The sequence below is a fragment of the Kwoniella botswanensis genome, chromosome 1, assembly GCF_036426115.1.
Source record: "Kwoniella botswanensis chromosome 1, complete sequence".
Taxonomy (NCBI): Eukaryota; Fungi; Basidiomycota; class Tremellomycetes; order Tremellales; family Cryptococcaceae; genus Kwoniella; species Kwoniella botswanensis.
In genome coordinates, this window is record NC_088599.1 from 13,701,529 (window position 1) to 13,721,441 (window position 19,913).

Genomic DNA, 19,913 nt, shown 5'->3' on the forward strand with positions numbered 1-19,913 from the left:
GAAGAAGAAGGTCTTCCATCTGTTGGATAAATCTGATGCCCAAAACTCCTAGCTATTATTACACCATGATGTCCTTATATATACCAGCTTTCCTTACGGACGTCCACATGTCCGTTGTATCTCTCGTTTCGTTTCATCTGTTTTTGGTTGGGGGCTATGCGATACGAAGATGATTCTTTATATGTAGTTGATACCCCTTCTGCACAAGACGGAATGTTGATGCAACCTTCATTCCCAATTGGAGTGATCGATACGATGTCGTCTGAAGTATCAGGCATGGGAATTCAGCTCAAAGGTGAGGGTGATGAAAGTGAAGGATCAAAGTGAAGGATTAAAGTATTGTGGTTTTCATCAGATCTACTAAAAACATAAACGGTACAACGCAGTGTATTTATCAGAACATATGTCTGTACAGACATTTCGCCACGTATCAACGATTCATAGTCTGCCTTGGACCTTCTCTCATCCCTAACCTCCTTATATATGACCTCTTAAAATGTCTATGCAGATGACGGTAGCAGCGATATATGGAGGGTCCAGCTCGATCTTCAATCCGGTTGTTTTGAGTCGTATGTGACGCTAATTAGGTCAAACATTTTAATCCAAGACCATGTAATGACTTATAAGATCAATACACGATTGTGATTGACCCACCTCTGTTTATGTCCAATACCTCTTAGTGATCATATGACCAATTACATTTCCATCGAGCTCGAATCGTCCTTCATTTATGGAATCCCACAGGAAGTAACCGTCTAATTGGAACTTGATCGTAGTCTTTTTGGATGCGTTTGTAGCATCATTAAAGACCAAGTCGAGCCCTGAAAGGAGAGTCACGGTACCATCCGTGAATACATAAGCTCCGAGGTATGGCGAATATGATATGTCTTCTAGACACACCGGGTGGTAAGAAGACAGAGCGTCACATACTATCGGGACATAGAACGACGCTAAAAATTCTCTCCGGGTCATCCAGCGATTTCTTAGCTGTTGCAGACATACCGCCGAGGTTATCGCGTACCAAGAAGAACATATGGTTACCCTCGCCATCCGTGAATGCTAAAATTCTCAGGTTTCATCAGCGTGGCCTATTAGAATCGGGAAAGGGGAAAAGAGTCAATTCCACTCGCTCTTTGGGGCTCGTCGATTGAAGAAAGGTCCTGTGCAGGTCATTAATAACTTTCCATCTGGATCGACGACCTCATAATTCGCCTATGAGCGAAGGAAGACCATTAAACATGATCAGCCGAATTGGGTATGGATGGGAGTCATATCCCACTTGCCCGACTGTTCGTGTAATTCGTACGGAACCAGTCACTCTTCACTACGAATGAGGTATGCATATCCTCTGGACTCTCGCTAGTTGTATTCGTTGTACGCGGTTGTTGTTTGGGTGATTGTGGATTGCGGGATGATATGACTAGCACCAGTTTACAGGTATCCACAGGCCAGCGGTTGAGAAATAATTAACCCTCATTTCATAAGTTATACTTGCTTTTCAATCTCTCTACGTCACCTTCCTCCCTTGTCTCACTATCACTAGCTACACACTCCCATCTTTATGAACTTGAATACAGTCGACAAACTTCCAGGGAATACCTGCGACCCCAGTCAATCTTGGATACAGGCATGGGGTATTTTACCTCATCTCAGATTCCGCCCCAAATTGAGAATGGTGAATGAATCTGATGAGCGGCTTAGTACTAGACAAAAGAGGAGAAATGGAAGAAAGTTGCTGATCTGTTGGAAATTCACATAACCCCCAAGGCTGCAGCTGTCATTTCAAAATGAACGTGATGACATACACCGACTTTCTTGTGTTGATCCTTCACGGACATGGACTTATTCGCGGTACGAATCCTCTTCATTCTTTGTTTAGGTCAGTACGCTGCGAAGATTTCAACTATCTAACATATGTAAGTGATACCCTCTTATCGTTCACATGAGCAAGAAATATTGCCAGCACATTCCTTATTGATCGTTGATCATGGGTAATCCCGACTGATCTCTAACAGCAGGCAGTTTGAATACCCTGAGATGGGTTCAAGGGAAAACCGTCACTGTATTTTCGGTGTTTTCGGACTCCTGAATTCTGACGCCGAAGAGGAGAGCAATCAAGTGCTAGTGATCGACGCTTCCCCCTTCCCCCTTAGCTTGCTCGTGGAAGAAACAAAGAAACGTTGTCAACGTAACAAGAATCGGTTGATCCGGTAAAGTTGCTCTCAAATGGAGTGATCCCTAAACCGGCGGTTGTAAATTCTACTTCCATACCCCAAACTTACATCTCACTTTTCTCCCATCTCAATTGCTTCTCCTCTTCGATTCGTCGTTCATATCATTCTGTGTGTGTACTCTCACTCTCAGCTGGTCTACCGTGATAGCAAGACAAAGACACACGTCGACACCTGCAACGATCCGCCACCATTATCCTTATCCTTCCCTTCCTTTCACTTTCGCCTATCATCATACGAGTATAGGGGCACCACACGACTCTTCTTATCTCTAACGTAGTTTAGCACGTAATACCTCTAAGGATAGTCGTGCATAGTACATGGGAATGATTCACTTGTATGTCTTAGGACAGTGATAGTCAAACTGCAACCTGGATCTGCGAATTGTAGATCAGTCCTGATACTCTTCTGAATCTTGACATACGGACCAACAACCCGAACCAGCATATACATATCGACCACTAGAGTATTGGAGCACCATGTCATCCTCACCCCCGCTCACTCCACCTACCGCCCCTCTCCTCCCTCGCTCCCAAGCGCCTCGCCCTAATCCTCCCACTTTATCTGGTCACTCCCAATCTTCACCTTCAGTCACTACTAGTATCTCGTCCCACCAGCGAGCAATCACAGCTCCCGGTCTAGTGAACAGAGCACCGTCCGCCCCATTATTCACCTCGTCAGATCTCACTACCTCTTCGTCGTCTTATGCAAGTGGAAGTGGAAGTTCAAGCAAACCTTTAGTTACCCCTACAACATCAAATTCAAATACCAATTTCGCTTTAGGAGCTCTTGGTCCAGCATTCAAAGAAGGCGTAAATCAACAGAACCAAACTCATCCATTATCGAAACAGGGTTTGACAGCTTCTTCTTCTACCTCCGTCTCTGGACTTTTGTCCTCAGCGTCCGTACAAGGTCTACCAAATAGTAATAGTAATCTACATACACCAATAACTCAACCAAATGTGCTATCAGCATCGAATGCTCCCAGTGTGAATCAAACCCCTCAGACAGGAGCGAGCAAGATGGCAGCAGCTGCCAAAAGAGGTTTGGACGGGATCATACCTACGCCTTCGGCTGTGGGATTAGCAAAGATGCAGACGCAGGAGGAAGAAGAGGGTCATCCATTAAGTGAGAAGTCACTGAAAGAGAGGTAGGTTGGATCTCTTCTCAAAATCTTGTTTCCAACTCAACTTTCTCTGCTCCTCTTCTTATATTCATCTCATATCGTGCGACGATGTCCAACGCTAATTCCCATATGAATACTGTAGAGACTATCAAACCATCCACACCCTCAATCGCCTATTTCACCTACCCTCACGTTGGAAGCTCATCCGTCCGTTAGGTCAAGGTGCCTACGGATTAGTCATAAATGTTCAAGATACCTATTCTGGCGAGCCGGTAGCTGTAAAATGCATAACGAGGGTGTTCGATAAGGTTATATTGGCTAGAAGGGCTTTAAGAGAGATAACACTTTTAAGACATTTTGGAGGACATGAGAATCTAACTGGGTGAGCTGCACGTTCCGTGAAGAAAGACGATAGCTCACGAAGATTTCATGTGATATGGGAATAGATTGATAGATCTTGATAATGTCTGGGAAGGATACAATGAGATGTAAGTGTCACTTGTATAGCACAGTCCAATGCAAGAAATTTGCTGATGATCCGCTTTGAATATTCAGATATCTGTATATGGAGGTGACTTGATCTCATACGTTGTGCTTCATAAAACAAAAGCTTACCAATATACCTGTTCTATTATATAGCCGATGGAAGCGGATCTACATCAGATAGTGAGATCAGGTCAAGCATTAAGTAATAGTCATATACAATATTTCCTGTACCAGTTATTACGTGGAATGAAAGTGAGTTGAATGTATATCTCACACCCCTCTACATCGTCTATCCTTCATATCTACCTTCTAAGCTTCCTCATCATTAATCAATGCTTACTACTTTCCTGTTTTTTAGTATATACACACTGCCAACGTGATCCATCGTGATCTCAAACCCGGTAATCTCTTGGTGAATTCAGATTGTGAATTGAAGATATGTGATTTCGGTTTGGCGAGGGGGTTTAAACCTGTCACTGGAGAAGAAGATCAGAATGCCGAATCCAAGTTGACGGAATGTGAGTTCATCACCTAACATTTGCCAATGGTAGCACTACCTTCCATCTGTGCTAACGACAAGACGCTCTGCAGACGTCGCGACGAGATGGTATAGAGCGCCGGAGATCATGCTTTCCAACAAACGATACACTACTGCTAGTGAGTCATATTCTACTTTACTATAGTCTGACACCGATGACTGATCGTCCATTTCGAAGTCGACGTATGGTCCATAGGTTGCATACTAGCAGAACTGTTAGGCGGTAAACCATTGTTCAAGGGAAAAGAGTAAGCTCAGCTATTAGACCAGATCCTGAGGGGCAAACGCTGATCGACGCTCGAATTATGATAGTTATGTTGATCAACTGAACCTCATATTGGGAATACTTGGAACGCCGGACGATGAGACTTTAGCGAGAGTAAGCAGTGAAAAAGTGAGCAACACTCACCCAAAGATTCAAGGTCATGTCCGAATAGCGAATAGCGATGCTGACTATCAAGTAGGCTCTCGCATATATCAAAACATTACCACATTCGCCTCGAGTGGAATTTGTGGACTTGTTTCCCGAGGCTGATCCAGATGGTGAGCTGACTCCTTGGGACGCAACCAGTGCCAACAATGCTAATATCACGAATTAGCTCTGGACCTTCTATCTAAACTTCTCGCCTTTGACCCATCTCAGCGTATAGACGTCACGCAAGCTCTATCGCATCCATACTTAGCAACATATCACGACGAATTAGACGAACCCGCTTGTCCGGAGATCTTCTCAAAATGGGAACAAGTGGAAGCCTTAAGCACTATAGAAGAATTACGAGAAGCCATCACTCGGGAAATAGAAGAATTCAGAGAAGAAGTGCGTACGATGGATGATGAAGATTATTATGAAGAGGATGGTGAACCCGTCGAGGGCGAGGAATCATGGAGAGTCAACGGCCTAGCAGAGGGCGAACAAGTCGTCATTCACGCTTCACCCATGCCCGATGCGAATTTGGCTCATGTCGAACCTGGAATACCTATACCATCCAACGGAGAAGGAGTGTCGGCCATGCCAAAAGGTCGAACCGAGATTTCGCCCAAGGCGAATTTCTCTCCTCTCATTTCGTCATCTCCATTGGCCAAAAGACAATCTATCATTGCTGCTTCGCCCGAAAGACGCAAGTCTGTCGGTCCCAATGCCGCAGGAAACAGATCTTTACCCAGGACAAGAGATCAATCTCCTGTTACGCCCGCTACGGCCTTATCGGAAGATTCGTTTGGTAATCCCTTCTCAGCGTCTACGGGCAGATCATCGAGGAGACAATCTGGACATTCCATGTCTTTCAGTATGTCAGGTAGAAGACCGAATAGCTTCTTGTTTAATCCTTTCGGTCAAGGCATGACTCCCATGCCTACACAGGGACCTGCTGTTGGATCAGTAGAGATGGGAGCGGGAAGTGGTGTGTTAGGTGAGAATGGATTACCACTGCAACGTACAAGTTCAAGAAGTGCGACGGGAGGAGGAGGAAGGAGAAGTAGGGCACCAAGCCAATCTGGAAATATCAGTCAATTGATAAAGAGGTTGAGTGTTGTGGATTATGAAGTTCCAAATGTAGGTGATAAACATGGAGAAAAGAAGGAAAGTAAAGAGGGGAATGATCAGGATGAAGTACCGCCTATGACTGTTAGTCCGAGTGATGCGCCGCCCAGTGAGGTGAGTGATATCATATCGTATGATGGCTTGGAAGTGAGATCTGACTGACTGACTGGTGGATGATTGCTTGAAAGGTACCGAAGAATTTTTCGTAGGGATGGTCATGGCGTGGTGGTTCAATGTTCGACGATACGTGTGAGAATTTCAAGAGGAAATTGTCTTGTCTTGCTGTCATAGAAGCAAATGAAGTTGTATCAGACACAAGGGTCGTGTCGCATTGAATAAAGTATATGCATGTCGGTATTGGAAAACGGAAGATGAGTGCACGGACCGCCAGTCGATCTTGTCTCCGCATGATCTACTGTCGGGGCTTCCTGTCCTCTGAAGAAAGGGAGGCTGAATGGAGATAGAGGGAAAAAGAACTTATACAATAGACCGCAATGTAGATCCAACCCCCAAGATCCTTTGCAAGAAGCCTGCTTCGGGATGAGGTAGTGCTGATCGTCGGAATGATGGTATAGTACACAAAGGATATCCCGGAAAACTGACTATACAGTGCGAATACAAATTTGTGGGACGGGATTCTGAAAGACAAGAGTATATAAAGAGGTATGTTGTGGATATGTAATATTCATATTTACTCATTCTGCTCAGACTCTCAACAAATTCATATCCCTCGTACTATAAATCAAAGTTCGATCTTTGGCCTTGTAAAGCATCAACGTGACAGTATGTCCGATATAGAACTCAAAGACTTATCAACCACCTCGTCATTATCCGATCTGGAAGTTGAGTTGAAAAGGTTGCAAGACAACCATAAAGAGCTCAATGATCTGATGATATCTCAAAACCAAAGCGGTTCAGATGTCGATGATGAAACGGCACAGGTCACGAGATTATCATGGGTTGCTATCGGAAGACAAATCGCTCAAGTTAGAACAAAAATTAATTCGCAAAATGCGAATTCGTCCTCAAGTTAAAGATAAACAGGGAATCTGCGTAATTAGTACGCTGAGGTCCACGCCTCCTCTGTATACGATATGAAGTAAAACGTATTTATGTATATAATCATGCATTGCAGCTGTCGAATCGAATCGTACACAAGAATGGACATCGACCTATATACATATGTAGTGGTAGAGCCACACGAAATTCTACCTCGTCTAATGCTTAAGCTTCTTCTGCTTATCTATAGCAGCTCTCAATTTGATTTGTTTATCCCTCAAGGAAGCTTTCTTCTTCTGCATAACCTTGTTGGAACTACAACACCGTACAAGAATCAGCCATGAGAGTTGCTTGATCATCATGGTAAGATGGTATTATCACTCACTGTAAAGCCATCATGATAGGTTTATTCCTCGCCTTCTCCCTATTCGTAGAACTACTTGGAGTTTCCTTCTTCTTCTTCCCCTTCAAACTACCAAACTTCTCTCTTCCTTCTCTTCCTTTTTGAACCAACTCCATCCTCTCTTCCCATGTCGCTTTAACTTTCTTACGAGGTCCCAATATCTCAGCTTCAGTTAAGAACCTCTCTGATTCATCGGCATCAACATGTCGTTTGGAAGCTTCCAAAGCAGCTAATTTACGTTTGGCTCCTGATCCTCCACCGGATTCGGCTAGGGATTTGGCGGCTTTTAGACGAAGTTCATTGAGTAATGCGAAATCTGCTGGAGTAAGAATCTATCATCCAGACAGGAACAAGGAGATCAATTAGTACCGCATGTTCATTCATTCTCTTTATCGCTTGGGTAACTTACCTTTTGTTGAGCGAGCAAAGACAACTTCTTGGTATCTTGCGATACAGCAGTAGTAGCAGCCGATACAGTCGATTTCGCATCATCCATCTCATCATCTTCTTCATCATCCATCTTAGCGTCCTCATCTTCGTCATCACTATCATCCTTTTTGGTGTTTTTACCTTTCTTTTTCAATTTCTTTTCCTTCCTGTCCCTCTTTCTATCATCTTCATCATCCGAATCAGAAATTTCTAAATCTTCATCACCTGACGAAACATCTTCCCATCCACTTGATTCGGATCCGCTTTCGGATTCGACATCCCAATTCTCCCATCCTTGCTCATCATCCTCGTCTGCCGCCATTTCCACATCCGAACCTTCTTCATCAGATACACCTCCATTGGCTTCTTTCCTCATTTGAGCGAAATGTTCTTCCAGAAGTTCCAATCCCTCGATACCTTCTGCAGCATCTTTGGAATGTCCATAGGCAAGAACTTGATTACCGATAAGTCCCATCGAAGCTGCTTTTCCCTATAGTCGATTAACCCACCACAAGATATCAGCTAACGTCACACATCGATGAGTGTGAGTGGTAGGGTGAACTCACTCTTTCTCGTCTTTTGAGCATACCCGGATTGACTTCTCTGAACAACTGCAACAAACCTCTTGAAGCAGTTACAACACCTTTATCTTTACTCTTCCTATATTCAATCAAATCGCTCAGAAGATCTTCTTCCATACACCAAGGTTGTCTTCTACACACTTCTCTAATGGCATTCAAACCAGCTGCGATGACCTCAGCTCCTACACCAGGGTGAACGAACTCCTGAGCCAATTTTCGGATGACAGGCGTAAGTACGTCAGGAGGCGTGAGCTCGTGTACTGATTGAGCGAGAGAAACGAGGATGAGGGTGACTTGGAGTTGATGATAGGTGAGGTATCTGACGTGTATGTTAGCTTTATTATCCTTTTCCTTTGGTTGAGAGGATCCATACACTCACTTAATGATGTAACTATAGAAACCCAAGACACAGAGTTTGTGGGTTCCCATAACTCGGGAAAGGAGCTGCATAATCAAAATCTTGTGATCCAGAGAATAGATTTTGTCTGCACGATCACAAAGCAGATTAGCTCGACTGAGGATGGTACCAAAATAATTTATAGCTCACCATGCTTATGTAGATTATCATACAATTTCTCTCCAAAAGTCTGAGGATCATGTAACAATTCCAAAGCAGGGAAATTAGGTGTGTTGCCAAGACCAGCAGCGTGTTTGGCTCGTTTCTACGAAAGATCGAACACAAATGATCAGCGTCCTCTCACTTGATACCATCTCCATCTAAAAGAATACCTAAGAAACTCACCTTATTGGTCTCCCTCTTCATCTGCGCCAACATTCTGTCCTTCTTTCTACCGCTCTTACCAACCTCCATACGATGTTCCATCTTCTTCACTCCCCTTCTCGCTTCTCTGATCTCCTCTTCGTCCGAATCGGTGTCCTCAGCATCTTCGTTATCTGATCCTAAGAAGAAATGGAGTGCTGCAGATTGAACTTTGGTGTTTGGATGGAATGCGGCGAGAGCTACTATTGACACCGTCTTTGCGTCGTTCCTACATGTGTTGAGGTTGATCAATTGTAAATCCCAAACACTGAGCACAAGACAAGACAGATATACGAAAATTTGCTTTTTGAGGTAAGTTGAAACTCACCAGACACCCTTCTTCCACAATTCTTTGACCATCATAACCGCCCACATGGCCTCACCTCCTCTTTCTTTCCCTTTACCCTTCCCTTTGTCACCAACAACTTCAGCTCCCATACCACTTTCAACCATACCAAATAACAAGCTCTGCACCACTCTATTCAATCGGTGATTCTTGGTTTTTTGATTGGAGGTCTTGATATCTGTTAAGATCGTATGTCTGATGACCCCTCGTAAGGCAGAGGGGACTTGAGGCAGGAGTGGAAGAAGGATCTGAAGGAGTCTAAAGATACAGAATTTTCACCTTGTTAGCTGATTTGACGATAGGGCAACAGTGCCCTGTGATTATGCAGCGAGATAGTGAAGCATGATCATAAAGTCGAACACTCACTCGATCGAGTCGATAATCTCCTTGTTCCTCAACATTACCAGATTCTTCACCACTGTTCTCCTCAAATCACCCTTGACCGTTTGTCCACCTTCTGTACCCAATAACAAACCTTTGAGTTGGGAAGGTAATTCCTTGGTTTCGGTAGGATAACATTGTGCGACTTGACTAATAAACGTTATCAAATCGCCGAACAGTTCGTTTGACTTATCGGTCGTTGAGCTTGTCGAAGTTGAAGTAACGGATGATACTTGTTGGAGTTTGAGTAGAGATAGATAATGATTGTATTGAGTGAGGAACTCTTCTTTGTACCCTTCTGGATCACGCTACCGCCGCCAAAGAAAGAGGTCAGTTTCGCTTGAGCACATGAGGGTTGAACAAGATTGCTTACCTTGATTAGGTTTTGTAATTGAGGTAAATTGGAGGTCAGGAGAATACCTCTCGATGCTCTTGATTTGACCATCTTGACTATACAGATCTACAGATCAAGGCTATCTAATCTTCCCCGTGTTGAAATCGCAAGAATGGACGATATCGACCAAGAAGGTGGTTGAAATTTTATGAAAACAAAAAAATCCAAAAATCAATAACCGGTTAAACAAGAGGAGCTTGGATCGACCCCTTATCACTCAACAGAGAAAGGTACGACACAAACTAATCCACGTCATGATACCTCTCTCTCAGGTGTCCGCGGATGCTTTCCATGTGGAGGAAGTCCAAGTCCAGCGCTGATAGTCGAGCATACCTACACCCACGCACAAGCACACACAAAGGATTAGTCATCCATGGAATCTTGAGGTGATGCTGTGCGACTACAACGCAGAACACGAAAATCACACATGCAACTGAGCCTATCTACTCAGTACTCAATCAAGGCGGATCTCACTGGCTCAAGTTGTGCTTGGCCAAGACATGCTGATCTTCAGATCTCCCTGTAGGTTTGAGCGGGGTCAAGGGAATCAGCACCGGTTCACCGAACCGACCAACTCAAATGTCGTTCATGCACAGACACACAGACACACACACATACACACGACAGGCTCTTCGTCATTGTCATTTCACAAGGAAGAGAAAGGAAAGAGGAAAGCTCCGACTGACCGGATACACGTACAACATCACTGTAAAAACGACATAGCATTGATTCTGGATTCAGAGTGAAAACCAAAGTAGATCCTTTGATTAACAACTTACTTGTATATCATACCAGTCAGAACCCTTGAATTCTTCTTGCTAAATGTCTCTGCCTCTGAATAATCATCTTCATTCTGGTCATCAGAGAACAGATACAGAATCAACTTACGAATTATTGCCTCTTACCGAAACTTCATCAGCTTCACCCGGTGAAAAACAAAGTAGAAGGACCAATATGGATAATTATCAGAACCATGTTAAGAAATCTAGGCATGCTTTACCTACTAGGTTGGAGAAGCTGTATATGGCTGTGGGTAAGTCAAGATCAAGCTCTTCATCGAGAAAGACGTATCGCGAGATGACAATGTTTCATGCACTCGATATAGCTGCCTTCGAAGCCGTGGTGATCACTTCTATAGCATTCGCGGTCTTCGGTCTCGTACAGGTTGGTATCGGGTTGACTATTCATTCGTGAACAATCACACATTGGCTGACCACTATTTGTTGGATAGGCCAATATAAAATCGCAGAATGCAAAAGTACGAACGGGTGAGAGTGCTAACGAAAGTGCTGCATCTAGTGGAGTGACTCACTGATCATTCACCCTTCATGTAAACAGTACCGGTATACTTGGCTGTGTTTATAATGGCTCAGTGAGCTTAGGGTTATCAGTGGTCATGTAAGAGAAGGAACTGACACTGATCTGATGCAATCAGAATCTTCTCGTTATTGTACATCTTCGATGCATTACGAGCCAGAAATATCGTTCAGGTGGATACATCTATCCCGGTAACAATCACCGATAAGTAAAGCTGACCAATCCCATACAATCCATGATTGCAGCTCATCATGCACCTGTTCTTCAACCTCTGCATGTTGATCTACTCAATCCTGCAAATACCTCAAACTAAGAATGCCTTAAGCAACGATAACGCTCCGGGTGCATGCGGTTCTTTCGAAGTGAGTGCTTCTACAACGGCGATCGCATTGCAGTTACAACATGCGGTATAGAAGACTGATACAGGATGGTTCAAACACTTCAGAGATGCACAGGTCCAGACTCATTATTCAACCTTCTACAAAAACTCATGATTGTCCCTCCCATAATCTTCGGGTTATGTACGATCGTATTTTGTGTATTAATCAAGTTCATCCATAAGGTTTGGGGTTGGAGTGTATTTAGATTAGTCGGCGCTCAGCCGGAGCTGAAACGTGAGTATCTACCATCTCTCTCATCTCGCACTTCCTCTTTGGCAAGGTCAAAAACACGCTGACTGTAACGATTGGGAGAGTGTAGGTGCTCATCGTCACTACCAGACGATGATCAGTTTATTGAAGATGTTGTTGTTTTTCGGTCTCGCTTTCTGTACCGCTGTGAGTATCTCTCCTGTCACACCTGGTAGACAGGATACTGTACGAGTTAATCGCTAAAACGGGTTTTACTCGTAGATGCTTATTTTGGCTTCAGCATGGAGTGCCAAACGAGCTGAATTGTACGTGACACTTTCTCTCTTTCTTCTATCTTGTACGGTACATCTGGAACTCAAGACGTTTTATGATTGTCTTCTCATAATCATCGTTAAATGGTTGTTAATACTGATTTTTATGTTATGCAGCATCATCACGATCGTAGCTTTCCCACTCGTGATATTGTTCATGCTTGGCTGCGGATGGGCGCTAAGGAAAGAAAATAAACCGTGAGTTAATCTGTTCTTCGATGATTGAAAATAATTCAGCTCATACGGTATATAATTCATAGGATGATGGCAGCTTGTCTCGTATTGATGGTAGCTGGAATCGCATATTTCATGTGAGTGGTGATCTTCTCGTCTTCTTAGGCTGCGGTCAATAGCTCGCTGACATTGCTAACGGATGCGTATTGGTACAGCTACAAACTTGCTACCTTGTGGCTACCTCGTACAGAAGGTCTGTACAGTAACACCAAAATCACTATGGCCATTTTCTGTGAGTGGCTTTTGCATACGACATACGAACATCATCAATATCCCTGTCACTTGCCCTAAAGAGATCCATACTCGCATGAGCCTATGCCGATAAGCTTGACTTTATAGCGATATTCTCAATCATCATCCTTCTCGCCACATTCATCCTCTCTTTACTGTGCATCAACGATTTCGGTAAAGGTTTGATCGACGCTCATCGAAATCCCGAGAATCGAACTAGTTTATGGAGTTTACCTGCCAATGCTCGTTTCGAGAAGAGAATGGAGGATGCTGAGAAATACGGTAAGAGCGAGGGTGGACATACGCCTATGATCGGTGGTGAAGAGGGCGGGAGGAACGAGCGACTCGTAATTGAATAGACAGTCGGTCGAGTGAAGGATATTATCGAACGAGTAAAAGGTATTCAGGAAATTGATGTATGGGGAAATCATAGAATGTGCGATTGAAGTATAATTACCGAACAAAACATGGAGGAAAGAAGATGGATTTATAATGAGCCTGATTTACAACCTATTCATTGTATAGTCCATTACATTTGCGATTTTATTTTATTTTGACGACTTCATTTCGAACGATCTTCTGATAATCTATTTAGCAATTTGATTATGTATATCATGCATTGGTGATTCTGTCTATTCCATAGGTGTGTAGGTAGTCATAGCACATTTGTTGTGGACGTTTGATTGGTATGATACAGGTGAACATGCAATGAAAATGGGCTTAACGTTTTGTCATGAGGGTTCGTTACTTTCTTGAGTATGGGCACAATATGTTATCTAATCCATATCGGTGCGCGTATGCTATCTATCCAAAGTCGATCAGTCTTGTTGCTCAAACAAATGACTACTATATATGAGATTGGCTCACCGTGAATGTCATGTCCGATTATCACTATTATCATAACCATCCGTATCCACTTCTCTGATCAAATCCCAATCACCCTCAACCTTAATTACTTTCCTCAACCTCTTGGTACCATAGTAATTATCTCTACCTGTCAATATAGATCTCGACTTGGTTGATATGATCTCTGTTTCTGTGTTTTCCAAGGAAGAAGGTTGATCATCAGGTGAAGGAGATAACAACCTCCTAAACCCCTCTCCCTCTACTTCTTCCTCCGTTCGCCCTGCGGCTGAATGATGAGACAAATGCCGTGCTATACTACGTGTACTTTGACTTCTGGACGGTGCGTTGCGCGGAGAGGTGGGCTCATGGTGTGTACCGAGTGGATAAGGATGAGAGATCATTTTCGGTTGGTGTAGCGAGTGAGCTTTGGGTTTACGGAGAAGAGAGATGAGGATGCCCATAACATTCGCCTGAAGGTAGGCGAGCAAATGAATGGAGAATGTGTAAATTTGTATATTGTGGAGCTTGGGCTGAGACGAGATTATGAATGATATATGGTTTGACTGAGTTGTAAGGTGAAATAGGTTTATCAACTGAATATGAAGGTATGGTTCATAATTCGAAGGGACATCGAAGAAGAAAGGAGATGAGAAATATTTGCGACGCCTAGTGTTTCTTGAGTAGGAAGAAAAATCAACACGTCGTGTGAACGTGTGATGATATGATGCTAAATACTCAGTGATCGGTATCGGTATCGGTATCAGGGCAAGGGTGGAATTGATTGTGAGGATTGAAGGTTGGAGGTTGAGCCATCCGTAGTCAAGGAGTCGTGGGATGGAAGGACCTCCTCTCAGCTAATGCGATTCTTCTGTCCGGACCATCATCTCGTCAATGAGTCTTCTGCCTTTCACTCTCAGGCCAAATAGCACTTGAGTACCTCTCCCTCTACTTTATAGCATGGAAGCTCTCTCGCAATACAGAACTCATAAAGAACACGTCTTCAGCATGATTTATTTCTAATGATTTAGTTGATTTAAGCTTGATTGTAATTACATCATTCCCACGTGTCTGCGCTCTTGCACCTCGGTCAAAGCCAGGCCTGTAGGTCAACAGACCCAGCGAATGAGTTCAGATATTTTTGCCCATCTGACACATCGATTCACAAGGCCATGTATATGAACTGTTCATAGTCAAAACAATGTGGACAATCATACCCCTGCTGATCACCATGGCCACTCTATCCCAAGCTCAAGCCCAATCGACACCGAAAGTACTGGTATACACCGCAACAGCTGGATACAGACATGATTCCATACCTACCGCTATAGAAGTTTTGGGTGATAATGCCCAGAAGTATGGAGTAGAATTCACTTTCTCAGAGTGAGCATATCATGCCTTTTTCTTAGTTCAACGTTATGTCATATGACTGAAGAGCTTATATATTCTGGTTGATCTGTGAAGGGACAAGAGTTTATTTACGGACGAGAATCTGGCGACCTATGATGGAGTGATGTTTGTCTCGAACTCGGATGAAGGTGAGTCTGAGTGTCATCTTTCAGCTTCACTGATAAATGTTCAAAACGCTCTCCACTACCTGGATGATGAATCCTGAATATCAAGTAGACGCTGATGATCTATCCGCGATCATTCATGATATGATCCATTTCCAGTCTTAGACTCATCGGGTCAAGCCGCTTTGCAAAAATTCTTCCAATCTGGTGGAGTGTATACGGGTGTGCATGCAGCTTCGGCCTGTCTGTTCAATGATACGAATTACCAGCAGGCAGTGGGAGGTGAGTGGACTGCATGTTCGATAGTTGTCGTTTAATTCCGAGCTCATATGGGCCTTTTTATAGCCTTATTCGATTATCATCCCCCTATACAAGATGCCGTACGTCATGAACCACCAAAATCAAACAAAGTAACATTGCTGATTCAGGATGTCATGGTAGACTTTCACAAGATTGAACGATTCACATCCTGCTACGGCTGACGTACCGGATAGATGGAGTTTTGTGGGTCACATTCCCCATCCATCTGCTCACATATGTACTTGGGCTAATCAGAAGTTGATGATTCTAGCAAGAAGAGGTATATTATTTCCGATCGAATCCCAGAGATAACGGTGCCATGGTGATAATGTCAGTAGATGAAACTAGTTACGTTGGTAAGTTATACCTCTCTCTTTCCATATACTTTCAGCGTATAACCGGCAGTCTGCACATCCGAGCGCAAAGATAGAAAGAATGGCAGCGGTCTCGTACGAGTGCGGAGCAGGCCAAGGGATCTTATCAGCTGACAAGTATCATCTCTTCGGTTCTACCAGACAACGGCACCTCGACAGGCAATTACCCTTCAATGGGTGACCCTCATCCTATAGCATGGTACATTGACCAACCGTTGTCTTCTCAACCTCTCGCTGAGGGCGTGAGCAAACCCGGTAGATCATTCTACACTTCTTTAGGACACCTCAACTCGAGTGAGTTGATCTCATTAGTATCATCTGAAATGTACAACAATCTTTACGAGAATGTATATACTGATGTCTCATTCGGGTTGTTATAGCATGGCAAAATGAAACATTTATCAACCACGTGATGGCAGGTCTAAAGTGGGCCTTGGATGGAGGATCGACCAAAGCGTACGGTGTGGGTCTCGTGGGTAATGGGAATGGATCCAACTCTACTTCTTCTAATTCTACTGCAGGAGGTAGTTCAGCTACATCCAGTGGTCAGACAGCTACTTTCACGTCGGGCGGAGGAAGCGCTGCCTCCAGTGCGGGAGGTTCTGCAAGTTCCGCAGCTAGTTCGGGTTCTACATCATCAGCTGGACACGCTATTCAGCTAGATCGTAGATCCATGGGGCTGGGTATAGGGATGATAGGCGCTGTCGGAGTTGGTGTGGGATTGGTGTTGTAACTGTAAGAGATGGAGTGTAGAGGTCGTCGAAGAGCTGGAGACTGTTGAAATACTATTTGATGCAACAAGAGGGCAGGGATATTTGGGAGAGGTGCATACCTACTCGAAAGAACGTCATGTCATACTATATTATAAGAGGTGTGTGGTATATGTAGTCATAGTAGTCAAACAGTGTATGCATGCAGATCTCGCTTTGCTCTCTTATGGCATGACCCAATGGACTCTCATCATTTCAAAACGGAAGTGAATTCGGAGCTGGGGGTTCAGGCACGCAATGAGCGGATAATAAGCTTGAAATTATCGGATCTGGTGGTGTGATGGAATTGGAAAGACTGGGCTTATCACCTCGATTCTTCTCATTCAGCATCTCTACTTTCAGTGCTACTTTCAGTGCTACAAAGAAGTCCAAGCTGTCTGCGAGCAAAGTGAAAGATGCCTAGAATTCAACTTGATTATTCTCTTTACTTGGTCACTGGGAGAGAATTCCTTCCTCCTGGAAAGGTATGTTGCATTTCAGTGCTATCATGCTAAATCTCGTACTGACATGTATTGCTGGGTGTTGTTCTAGGACTACTATGAATCACTTGAAGAGGTGAGTTACCCCCGCGCTCAAATCGTCCTATTTACACTCGCATGGCTCATTCTGATCACTTGCATTACCATCACAGTCCCTACAAGGAGGAGTGACTCTCGTCCAAGTGAGAGAAAAGGATGCCGATACTGGAGAAGTGAGTCAGCATATCGGAATCAATCTTGCTCTGGTTCCTTCTGCTTATCCTGCGCTCATTCGTTCTATGACCGATTACAGTTCATCGAAGTTGCCAGACGCACCAAACAGATTTGTGACAAGGTGTGTTTTCTTTTTCTTCAATCATATTAATTGAAAGCTCACTTGATTGAATAGTACAACGTACCTGTCCTTATCAACGATCGAATTGATGTCCATCTAGCAGTCGGTAAGTCCATTTGTCCCACCCATGACATGCTATGGACCATCATCAACATGCATGCCCGAGTCATCACTGCGTTGCCACTGACTTTCAACTGCATCGTGTCGTAGGAACTGCCGGTATCCACATCGGACAAACCGACTGTCCTCTCCCTTTAGCCCGTACCCTCATCGGTCCAGATGCGATCATTGGTCTATCAGTCCGAAACATCGATGAATGTAAGCGTGCTATCGAACAGGGGGCAGATTATATCGGTATTGGATCCGTCTGGCCTACCGGATCGAAAGATATCAAAGGTAGGAAATGTCTTGGTCCCGATGGGACAGGGGAGATATTGGATCTTTTGGATGGTACGGGGATCAAAGCCGTTGCTATCGGTATGTCTATTGTCTTATCATGTCATATCAAAGCACTCTTTCTTGGTTTGCGATATTCATTGTTATACACCTTCATCTCACGTGCTCCGATAAAACCCAATGAACTTTCTTTCATGTCAATTGATTGGCATATACTAACACTTGTATCTTGATGTTCTCACAGGCGGTATCCATCTCCCTAACCTTCCTCAACTTTTACATGGCTCCATCTCCCCTCAAACTTCCAACGCTCTGGACGGCGTAGCAGTCATATCAGATATTGTCTCTTCCCTCCATCCCCGAGAGGCCGCCGTGGCCTTGAGGGAGATAGTCGATTCGTTCAAGAGGGCCAGAAACTCTTTGAAAGACAATAAAGGTTTATTCGGCACTTCTTCCTCTACCTCGGAGGAGCTCAACGAAGATAGGTTGGTGGAGAAAGTTCAAGGCTTGATGAGGGTTTTGGAACAGGAGACACCACTGATCAATCAGGTAAGTGGTTTCCTCTCTGACATAAGGGTGGTGCTTTATGATATACCAGGAAGACAGAATTTATATAGCGTCAAGTGGATTTCACGCTGATAATGTATGTTGATCGGCATGTTGATAGCTCACCAACAAAGTCGTGATGAACGACTCGGCCAACGTCACGCTCGCCGTGGGAGCCTCACCTATCATGTCTACCAACCCTAGAGACGTGTATGATCTGAGTCCAGCCATTGGGGCATGCTTGATTAACTTTGGGTGAGTGGGAATCGATTCATACCGTCTTATACACATCACATTACTGCCATTTCATGCTAACGATCCGTGATTTGACAGCACCGTCGATGACAAGGAAGGAATGAAAGTGGCCGGTAGACAGGCCAATGTCAATAGAAAACCACTAGTCTTCGATCCTGTTGCTGTGGGAGCTACTTCGTATAGGCGTGAGACTGCTGAGGGTGAGTTTTGGTTCTCACGAATCAAAGCTATACCCTGGATGTATCGAGATCATCCAATCTGATTGACGACTTTTGTAATGGATCTCAGAACTTCTCGCTCATTGGCAACCTACAATCATCAAAGGCAACGCCGCTGAAATCGGAGCCATGGCCGAATCTACCGAAGTGGCCAGTAGAGGTGTAGATGCAGCTGGATCAGGATTCAAAGATCCCGCAGCTATCGTCAGAGCCCTGGCCAAAAAGAGGGGTGAGTCGAGTGGATTGGACCATTCTCACCCTCACTTCATATCAAACCTTTAGCTCTTTCAGATAGATCATTCATTCTGGACATAGTGTATAACTTACACATACTTTATTTCGCTTTTACTTCTAAATAGCCGCCATCATCGTTTTAACTGGACCTACCGATTACATCTCCGACGGCCATACCGTCCTAAAAGTATCCAACGGTTCACATTATCTTGAAAAAATCACTGGATCAGGATGTCAAGCAGGAACGTTGATTGCGTGTTTCGCAGCTGCTTCGCGAAGTTTCTATTTGAATGAGAACGAGCCGTTCGAAGATGATAGTCAGCTCGTTCAGGGTGATATGTTAGTAGCTGCGTTGGCGGGGTAAGTCATTCACAATTCGCAATTCATCGGAAAGATGAAGGGTGACTGGTTGACGCTGACATCTACGATTTCTTTGCTTAGTGTTCTCATCTACACAATCGCATCTGAAGTAGCTGCCGATCGACCAGACGTCAAAGGTCCAGGTACTTTCCGATCAGCCTTGATTGATGAGTTGTATAATCTTACTCCCGAGGTGGTTCAACAAAGAGCAAAGGTTGAAATTCTATAGATTACAGATAAACAGGGGAAGAGATATATAGGAATGAAAAGTTGACTGCAATAGTTGATGTATGATGTTATCGTGGAATGCATCAGCGTTACATCGATGTAAGAATACAGTATTGCGTGTATGAGTGTATGCTATGAATGACTAATCGATCTTTGATTTTACCC

At 44.0% G+C, this 19,913-nt stretch overlaps 7 protein-coding genes across 7 annotated transcripts; 5 read left to right on the plus strand and 2 right to left on the minus strand.

Annotated features, from left to right (window-relative positions):
- Nucleotides 1–2,710: 2,710 nt before the first annotated feature.
- L199_005178 (uncharacterized protein) lies at nt 2,711–6,130 on the plus strand (the record flags this gene model as incomplete). The annotated part of the gene is made up of 12 exons (XM_064890892.1): nt 2,711–3,381; nt 3,500–3,739; nt 3,804–3,845; nt 3,913–3,928; nt 3,997–4,095; nt 4,202–4,361; nt 4,435–4,500; nt 4,560–4,629; nt 4,694–4,775; nt 4,846–4,924; nt 4,981–6,035; nt 6,110–6,130. The coding sequence occupies 12 exons, from the start codon at nt 2,711–2,713 to the stop codon at nt 6,128–6,130; spliced, it is 2,601 nt and encodes an 866-aa protein (XP_064746964.1).
- A 576-nt stretch (nt 6,131–6,706) lies between these two features.
- L199_005179 (uncharacterized protein) lies at nt 6,707–6,955 on the plus strand (the record flags this gene model as incomplete). The annotated part of the gene is made up of 1 exon (XM_064890893.1): nt 6,707–6,955. The coding sequence occupies one exon, from the start codon at nt 6,707–6,709 to the stop codon at nt 6,953–6,955; it is 249 nt and encodes an 82-aa protein (XP_064746965.1).
- A 183-nt stretch (nt 6,956–7,138) lies between these two features.
- L199_005180 (uncharacterized protein) lies at nt 7,139–10,265 on the minus strand (the record flags this gene model as incomplete). The annotated part of the gene is made up of 10 exons (XM_064890894.1): nt 7,139–7,235; nt 7,306–7,655; nt 7,733–8,242; nt 8,319–8,652; nt 8,713–8,818; nt 8,881–8,995; nt 9,076–9,322; nt 9,422–9,697; nt 9,806–10,128; nt 10,194–10,265. 10 exons carry the CDS (start codon nt 10,263–10,265, stop codon nt 7,139–7,141), a joined length of 2,430 nt encoding a protein of 809 aa, XP_064746966.1.
- A 771-nt stretch (nt 10,266–11,036) lies between these two features.
- On the plus strand, nt 11,037–13,256 carry L199_005181 (uncharacterized protein; the record flags this gene model as incomplete). The annotated part of the gene is made up of 13 exons (XM_064890895.1): nt 11,037–11,247; nt 11,320–11,378; nt 11,446–11,482; nt 11,553–11,586; nt 11,650–11,704; nt 11,777–11,893; nt 11,977–12,145; nt 12,231–12,307; nt 12,383–12,426; nt 12,550–12,630; nt 12,693–12,743; nt 12,822–12,898; nt 13,006–13,256. 13 exons carry the CDS (start codon nt 11,037–11,039, stop codon nt 13,254–13,256), a joined length of 1,263 nt encoding a protein of 420 aa, XP_064746967.1.
- Nucleotides 13,257–13,772: 516 nt separating this feature from the next.
- On the minus strand, nt 13,773–14,144 carry L199_005182 (uncharacterized protein; the record flags this gene model as incomplete). Its single annotated transcript, XM_064890896.1, has 1 exon — nt 13,773–14,144. The coding sequence occupies one exon, from the start codon at nt 14,142–14,144 to the stop codon at nt 13,773–13,775; it is 372 nt and encodes a 123-aa protein (XP_064746968.1).
- An 827-nt stretch (nt 14,145–14,971) lies between these two features.
- On the plus strand, nt 14,972–16,661 carry L199_005183 (uncharacterized protein; the record flags this gene model as incomplete). The annotated part of the gene is made up of 8 exons (XM_064890897.1): nt 14,972–15,123; nt 15,205–15,278; nt 15,414–15,536; nt 15,600–15,634; nt 15,696–15,758; nt 15,826–15,910; nt 16,070–16,222; nt 16,309–16,661. 8 exons carry the CDS (start codon nt 14,972–14,974, stop codon nt 16,659–16,661), a joined length of 1,038 nt encoding a protein of 345 aa, XP_064746969.1.
- Nucleotides 16,662–17,093: 432 nt separating this feature from the next.
- Nucleotides 17,094–19,749, plus strand: L199_005184 (hydroxyethylthiazole kinase; the record flags this gene model as incomplete). Its single annotated transcript, XM_064890898.1, has 12 exons — nt 17,094–17,162; nt 17,230–17,253; nt 17,330–17,389; nt 17,470–17,511; nt 17,566–17,617; nt 17,722–17,988; nt 18,152–18,456; nt 18,575–18,708; nt 18,787–18,908; nt 18,997–19,155; nt 19,286–19,520; nt 19,602–19,749. 12 exons carry the CDS (start codon nt 17,094–17,096, stop codon nt 19,747–19,749), a joined length of 1,617 nt encoding a protein of 538 aa, XP_064746970.1.
- Between the last annotated feature and the right edge of the window lie 164 nt (nt 19,750–19,913).